At 43.0% G+C, this 8,226-nt stretch overlaps 1 protein-coding gene across 1 annotated transcript; it reads right to left on the reverse strand.

Annotated features, from left to right (window-relative positions):
* Positions 1–1,643: 1,643 nt before the first annotated feature.
* On the reverse strand, positions 1,644–5,692 carry NRBF2 (nuclear receptor binding factor 2). The gene is made up of 3 exons (XM_010181513.1): positions 5,665–5,692; positions 4,348–4,388; positions 1,644–3,178 (listed from the first exon to the last, which is right to left on the reverse strand). Exons 1-3 carry the CDS (start codon positions 5,690–5,692, stop codon positions 2,462–2,464), a joined length of 786 nt encoding a protein of 261 aa, XP_010179815.1. The 3' UTR covers positions 1,644–2,461.
* Positions 5,693–8,226: the final 2,534 nt, after the last annotated feature.

The raw sequence follows: 8,226 nt of genomic DNA on the forward strand, positions 1-8,226 counted from the left end.
ATGCTGTTCACTAGGCTGTGGGCGCACTCTTTACTGGTGTTGCCTGCTCCAGCTCTAGAAAGGTCTCTTTATTACATAGGAAATACTCAGATTTTTCATATCACCTTCCTGGGGCTCGTGTAATGCCAGGAGTGCTGATACTGCAGCTCAGTGCTCCTACCCTGCTGAAGGGAACGTTGCACCCATTCTCCTTTCTGCATCAGCCAGGGGAATGGAAACCTCCTGTGCTAAGCCCATGCTGCCTAGAGTTTGAGTTCAGCAGCAATGGTGGTGAGTAGGCAGACTGCAAGAACAAACAAACATTTACACTGCAGGAGAGAGAAAAGTTTTAACAACACTTTCAAAAGTAGCAGTGTGGAGTTCTGCCTCCGCTTGGTCATGTTCCTACGGAGTAGCGGCTTCCTTCGGATCTGGAGTTTTGTTTATGCAGCTACATCTGAAGAGATAGTTGACTCTTAGAAGGTAAAGCTCGCAATTCCCCTAGCTCCCCTCTGAGGAATCCTGACTCTTCAGCAGAGGTAGCCAGGCTAAACAATTGCTTCCTTCTCCTATAGCTGCGGTCTGCAGAGACAGCTGAAACGTCTGTCTGCAGCTATCAGTGCTGGGCCATCATCCTTGTCAGTGACATGAGATAGATGCTTAAATAATTTCACTTCCTTCTTGTGAGCACAGACCGTTTGCTTTGCTGTACTCACATGAATAGAAACACTGTTGTGTTTGGGGCACATGCTCCGCTGCCTCCTCACCTTTAACAGCCAGGCAGGTGGCGGTGGAGAATGGACCTTGCCCTTTAGTGAGAGCAGCGTGCTGGGCCTGACCTGGAACAGGTAACTCCATCGCAGCTGCTCTGCAGGTCACATGCTAAACTGCTCCAACTGAAAAATAACATGGGGTTGTTTTCCCCAGCAAGATTAGTTTCCTGCTACAATTCAGCACAAGGGACCTCATCTAATGAGTTTGTCTTAGCTTTGCTTCCATAGGCTTTTTCTAGCCTCCAGTCCCTACTCTCCTTCAAGCAAGCACAAGAGACACCAGGTATACAGAGGTAAGGGGAAAATTTGCACAGCAGTAGGATGTTCTTGCTGCACCTTCCCAGTCTGTTCTGGAAGAAAAATGTACCCTTAGAGAGCAGATTACCTTGTAATAGCACAAGAATAACTTAAAGTGGGGTAGCTGGCAACACCTAACACTTTTCATTAATCAGTAACAGCTAAAGTTAACTGATGCCTTCACCACACATTGCAACACTCACCTCCGGAAAGCCTGGGTTCTGGTAAGGCTCTGGGGCAGGGGGAGGGCTGGCTCCCGCTGCAAGGGGCTGAGTGTGAGGAGGGTTGCACCGCTCCCCTCAGAAACCAAACCCCTGCATGGGTGTGCACAGCTCTTGCAGCGCAGTTTGTCCCCGAGCAAAACCATCGAGCTGCTTCCTCTGCCACTTCAGCGCTCTGCAGGTGTGAGAAACCAGCTGTGGCCAAGTCACCTCACAGACAGGGAAGGCCCTCTGAATTCATCCCAGCTTTCTCGTATTTGCTGGATGTCGAACACCAAAGTTCAGCCGTACGTCTGTACTGATGCTGTTAGTATAAATCTTGTTTTTTTCATACGCTGCAACACTTGTAGAGATTTAACACACTTGGTGTCAAAACACCTTGGTTTTTATTTTCATATCCTTTTTGAATCAGGTTAAGCTGTAAACAATTTCTTTTTCAATCAAATACTGCCAGCTAGAATTACTTCCATTCATGCATCACTGAAAACAAAAAGGGTATTTTTTTCCTTAAGTATAGATTTTTTCTTTTTTAAACAATGTCACTTTATACAGAAACCAATAGCTAGATTCAATGCACCCTGATTAGTTATGTAAACAGATAACCCAAAAAAACTCGTCAACAGAACTAATAACTTGGCTCCTTCATAGAATGGAAATTAAAATCTCCCCTGACTCGAGCTTAACATGGCCAGGAGAAAAAAAGCGTGGCACATAAATCCATCTAGGAAGTGTATAAATTGCACTGTATCTGAATTAACAGAGTTATGCATAATGAAATGCACAGTTTAAATTCATGCTAGAAAGCATTTTTCAATATGAAGCGGCAGCCAACCGGCAACCGTAACAGTTAGGTTCTGCACCATCATTTATGGCATTATAGATAACTATTACATATAGCATACTTTAAAACCCTGAAGGATTGTGTTACTTGAAACATTCTCCAGGCAGTCATTTGGTTTGAAACACTGGGAGAAAGACTAAAGAGCTCTCCATCTTACACAGATTCTGGTACCTTGAACGTTTATGAAGTAGATCAGATATGATGTGTATTTCACAGTAACAAAGTTGCTTTAATGCCTTTTCTCCAACAGTAGGATTGTGTTAGATGTTTTTGCCCTCAGATCACCGTAGTCCTGGTGGTTTTCCCTTTTCTTAAGTTTGGGTAACTACGTGGAGCACTCTTCCTGCTTTTTAACTGTTCATCAGCCCTTTCAGTATATCTTCGGAGAGTTCCAGCAGAGGAAGTTCAGGGGACGGGATGTCCAGGGGGGGAAGGTTGGGTATTGGAATGTCCTTTGCCTTCCCAGCAGTTGTTGCAAACTTCTGCCAAGTTGCAGCTGAAGAAGCAGTTTCCGAGTGTTGCTGCAGACCCCACAACTCTGACTTCTCAACAAAGTCAGCATCTACATCCAGCTCCTTGTCTACTGGAGATTTTTGGAGTCTAGCTCTTTCTGCTTTTAACTGCTTATTCTCTCTCCTTAATCGCTCATTTTCAGCTACAAGAAATTCTATGTGCCGTTTCAAATCTGCAATTTTGGTTGCCTGCTCTTCTATTATTGTTTTGTCATCCTTTGGAGCTTTACTCCCAATACATGTTTCCACCGGCTCCTTTTTTTTCTGAAGCAGAAATAATAGTGTATCCGGGTCCCGGTCAAAGACACCCTGAATATCCTGTGCATGTTTCTCTGTGGAAGGGCTGTATCTCTGAGTAACAGGAACCAATACATTTTGATCATCAGAGTCTTCAGCAGATGGCTTACAAGAAGTCTGAAGATGTGCAGCTATTTCCTTGTCAGCATTCTGCTGGGCTTTCAGCTTTTCCTCCCTCTTTGCCCTTTTCCACCTCTCCTGGATGAGCAGTAACTGTTTCATGTGACTATCCCTTTGTAATTCCAGTGACAGCTGAGCCTGAGTAAGAACAAGATTAAGCAATTTAACTGGTGATCCCTAATCCCACCTGAATATTCACGCACATGAAGTTACTTACATGTAAATGTTTACATAAACAGCACCACAGCACAGTCCAGGGAGGGGGAGAAGCCTTTGTTATTCAGATACTAAATCCAACAAGAAGTGTTCTCTGCTTGTACAATGCAACAGACCCAGGTATAGCATATAAAGCACAACTACTGGAACAGTGAAGGAGTGAGTTTACATTTGCTCTTTTGGGTTTTTGGTTTTTTTTGGGTTTTTTTGTTGGTTTTAAGTCACTGACAGGGCTACAATACCTCTGAGCAGAGGCAGTACTTTAACTGACCTATGACCAACACCAAGAAGGAAGAGACTCCCTTGGCATGCTCAGCCACACGTTAGCTAAGTAACACAAACTATCTGTGTGCTTCTGTGATGGTACCTCTGTAGACATATTAATAACACCAAGCAGAAAAGTGCTCCAGGACCAGATACGGTCCCAAATGATTCTGCCATATTTAATGAAGGGGTTGGCGTGGCAGTTAATAACTCATGGGAACCACCTGGGTAAAAGGCTACCTTTTTTCTACAAGAATGACCCTTTGGAGGAAAGACAGGTGTCTGATCTCCAAGGGTTATTTCCTTTGATAATATTGGCTAAACTCAAAGCCTGCTGCTATGAAATTGCTGAGCAGACTACACTACTGCATTCACAGATAGATTTGTGCAATAAGTAAGGAAAGGTGTAGGGCTATTGTTCTGGAGATCCCTCAGTCAGGATGACTAAAACCAAAATCACAGACTCTAGATGAGATGCTCGGCTTTGTGTCTCACCAAAACAGCCTAAGTGCCTCACAGCAAAAGTTAAATATGAAACTAGTTTTATCACCTACTTGAAGATGCCTTGCGGACTAGGAAACATGGCTGGAGAACCCATGGAGGGTTAGTTGTTCTCTTGTCCTTGCTCCACGTAAACTTGGAAAAACTCTCAAGAAAGACTATCCATATCACTGCACTTCTAAAACTCCTGGTGCAGTTGCCATGGGTTCAGTAAACTACGCAGAGGCTAACGCCCAACAGGGGTATGATCAGTCAGGGCACAGTATGACACACAGGCACACAACAGAGCTATGGCTGCTTTGGCAGCTGCTGCACTTTGGTCTCACCTGCTCGGACTGGGTCAGCTTCATAGCGTCTGTAAGGTATGCTGCAGAAGAGAAAATGGATAAGCACTTAGGACAGGGTTACAAAACCTGAACGTTTCCATAAAAGCCAAGAAAAGGCTTCAGACCTTCCATAGTCTGAATCCCCACATAAAAGCAGCAGTCCAGAGGCAAAATATTTAACAAGTTAGAGTGGCTGGAAACACCTGCTGTTTTTCAAAAGCCTGAAAAAATTACTGTGAGGTCATGTAATACCTGCTACACCCCACCACGGCATCCTGTTGGCTCAGGTTGTTCCAATTTGTTTTTCAGAGGACAGCAGCCATTTCCAGAAGATCCCAGAAGAACAACTTTCCCATGAAGGGAAGAAACACAGCTAAGGGCCAGACTTCTAATATACAAGCATTTTAAGACAAGACATGGTAAACAAAATCCTCTTGCCCATGGCACACCAGTAGTATGAAGTCATGCTTTTTAATTATATTCTTGATGAAGAGCTATAGCTTGTAGTTCCCCACCTTTTTCATCAGTTTTCCCTCCAAACCAGGCAAAGTGCTTGCTTAGAGTCAGAGCAGCGCTTCAGACTTTGAGCAGATCTTGCTAGCGCTGAAAGTGACAAGAAATTCTCAACCAAATTCAGAAGGATGTGAGATAATGGCATAGAATGATCAGACAAAGAAAAGCAAGACACTTTCAATGCATTTCTGGGTTTTATCTTGGTATATGAAGTAAAGGAAAGCAGAAAGAAAAGTCCACATATTAGGATGCAAGTGCTATCCCTCGTTGCTCTGATTACTCATAAATACCAAAGAAACCATCAGTTTCTCATTTTGGGGGGATTTTCTGGTATTTATGAATGGAAAGTGAGAACGCCTGGTATCTAGGTTACAATGTTCGGAGTTGCCACTTATTTTGTCTCCGCACAAGGCCAGTCACTGGCAATGTCCTACTTGTTGCACCAATTAGGACCTCCTCCTTCTTCTTCTGCCAAGCAGTTGCCGCGCTGTCAGACAGCTGACCGACTCCAACACCAATAACGAAGCGTGACCAGTCAAAGGGACAGGTAAATGCAGAGTCTCACTCCGGAGAGGCTGTCAGTCACAGCGTCGAGGCTGCGACGCAACCTGCAGCTTTGCTGGAGATGTGGGAAAGCTGAGCTCAGCACCTGCTCTTAGCTGTCTGGATTCAGACACCAGGAAAGTAAGTAAACTTTTGTAAGCAAATATTTATCTGAGCATCTCCTTTATCAACAGAGAAAGCGGGTGACTTCAGCTATGAGAGCGGTGAAGAAATACAAAGTGCAAAGTGAAACCGGCTTGCAGCAGGTCCTCAACTGCAGTGTGTGCATGACACCAAGTGTTGGCTTCATCTCGAGTCAAGAACTGCCTCCACAGTGAGAACCACCCCCCATCAAAACAACTTGGAAACGACTGACTTTAGCTGCTCATAGGAGAAAAAAGTTTCTAAAAGAGTGCTTGATCTGGACTGAAAAACAAATTCACATTTTAAGAATAAAAAAATTGCAAGTAACTAGATACTCCACTTACATTAAGCATGCAGATCTAGAAAGTGATTTTAAGAGCTGGAATGTGAGAAATACCTACTCACCAGCAGCTTTTTTGTGACAAGAAATTGCTTCTTCATATTTCCCCGCTGCCAACAAATGGTCTGCTTTTCTGCTCTGCTGATGAGCCTTGAAATCAAAAGAGCATTACACCAATGAAGGTTAACCAACAAACAGTTACACCTGATTTAAAAGTAAACAGTACATCTACGAAACCTGCACTGATTCCCGTTCTCAAGTTTTTAGGCTCAGATCTCCCACTCCCTTCTAAGCTTTATAATTTGACTTCTTCTTTAACATTACCTTACAAGAATCTTTACTGTACTGGTAAGAACTGAAGTTTTCGTTGCAGCAAACATGGTATGTACACAACAAAATCCTTTCGAAGCTCTTCCTCAGCTATTCTCTCTTATAGGCAGGCATTTACTGTAGTCATGTAAAAAGACCAGTAGGCCATAAGAAGCTGTAAGTATTTAGGACCAATCTACTTGGCAGAATGCAAGAATATCTGAATTACGTTACAGCTTACAGCTGGTGTGACATTTTATGCTGCCTTGTGCCCACCCCCGTTGGGTGAAGAAATTTCAGAAGATCTTTGCTTTTCTATCTGCAGCTTACACCAATTAATGGAAGCAGCACGGCCATAGTTAAAGATATTAAAGTCATGTTTTGCTGTACAACAGTTAAGTCTATACTGGTATTTGTACGTCACTAACGTAAACCACTAAGGTAGGCTAAGGATGTTGCTGAAAGCAAGCAATTGATGCAAGTATTTGCATATGTTCAGTAAGAAACAGTACTGCACAACCAGCACTGCTACCGCCACGAAAGCAAGAGTTTTTGTCATTCCTACAAGACGTGAATTTTATGGCCCTTCCTCCAAGACGAGCTGTGTGACATGAAAGGCTACAACCACTCACTGGCATGACTGTCAGTAACACAGACTATCCACAGCTGCTTTACTACATGTTGAGTTTGAAGTAGAGAGACCTCCAAGATGAGCTGTGTGACATGAAAGGCTACAACCACTGCTGGCATGACTGTCAGTAACACAGACTATCCACAGCTGCTTTACTACATGTTGAGTTTGAAGTAGAGAGACATCAGGTACCGGGCACTGACGCTGTGAAACAACAGAAGACACTTGTGAATCGAATGAAGTGTTTGCCTGTTTCTTTGTTTAAGACTCCTGTTTCTCAAGAGAGCCTTCACCAAATTCATAAGGACTGAACCTGTAAAGGAAAGAGCCTGAAAGCCTGAAATCTGCCTCTGTAATCCTGTCTCTGATGCATACAAATTCTCTGTTCCCTCCCTTCACTCGAATAAAAGCATAAAACATATCAGACTTCAGATACTCGGTGACTATAAGTCACCAACTCACTTGAAGCATGTTCCAGGATCAACACAAAAATGAGTGTATTTGTCCATGCCCGAAGATGTCACAACAGCTGGTTCCCTACAGGCCTTATGGCATTACACTTTTCTCTGTCTCCTGCAGTCTTGGCACAAGCATCGCAGATCAGATAATCCAAACAGGATGGTAACGTGATTCTGGCAGGACTATCATGACACTTACACTAACATGCATTTAAAAAATAAGTTCCAAAATGCAGGTCAACTTCTTTGTCACTTTGTCCTCCAAATTCACTTACTACCTACAGTGTTACAGTAAGTTCAATTTTCTACCAGAACTGTAGCAGTTCTGACACCACAGAAGAGAACGACTTCTACAGAAAGCACTGTTTTGGGAACAGCTGTTCTTAAGCAATCCCAAGCTGTTATACCACTGCGTTTAGACATTTGGCTTTTCTAAAACTGATTTAATAAGCTAATATGGAGCATTCTTTAAAAACAAAACAAAACCAACCACAAAAGAAAACAACAACAAAACAAAAATCCACAACCCCTTCATTCTTCACAACAAATATTTTGGTTATATTCTTCTTCTTCACCTTCATTCAATGCTCAGAGCATTGTCAGCATTCCCAGTTTCTTCTGCCCTGAGGTTAAAAAAAATCTCAGAAGAGGAAGTGCTTTTCTATTGGAAAATCATCTATTTTATGGCCTTTTTCTATGGACTCCTCCAAATGACATATGCCAGAAAGATAAACTTATTTCCCACAGGAATGAGCAAACAGTATCAGCTCATATAGAGCCATCTCCTCAGTTATTCATGGCAGCTCATCCAGTTACAAATGAGCTGTGTCATGGACATAAAAACACCTGAGCTAGCTCCTTGCAGAACAATTTTTCAATAAATTAGTATTGATACAGCTGCTTCTGCAAACTGCAGGGGCAGGTCTAAAAACCCAGGGAAA

This window comes from Mesitornis unicolor, unplaced genomic scaffold (genome assembly GCF_000695765.1).
Source record: "Mesitornis unicolor isolate BGI_N332 unplaced genomic scaffold, ASM69576v1 scaffold25963, whole genome shotgun sequence".
In the NCBI taxonomy this organism is placed as follows: Eukaryota; Metazoa; Chordata; class Aves; order Mesitornithiformes; family Mesitornithidae; genus Mesitornis; species Mesitornis unicolor.

Excerpts from the sequence above, each read along its gene's own strand:
- NRBF2 (XM_010181513.1), bottom strand. The coding sequence starts at position 5,692 with ATGCACACACTGCAGTTGAGGACCTGCT. Across the intron at positions 4,389-5,664 it reads ACTGCAGTTGAGGACCTGCT|CATACCTTACAGACGCTATG; the intron begins GCAAGCCGGTTT and ends TCTCTTCTGCAG. Across the intron at positions 3,179-4,347 it reads AGCTGACCCAGTCCGAGCAG|GCTCAGCTGTCACTGGAATT; the intron begins GTGAGACCAAAG and ends GTTCTTACTCAG.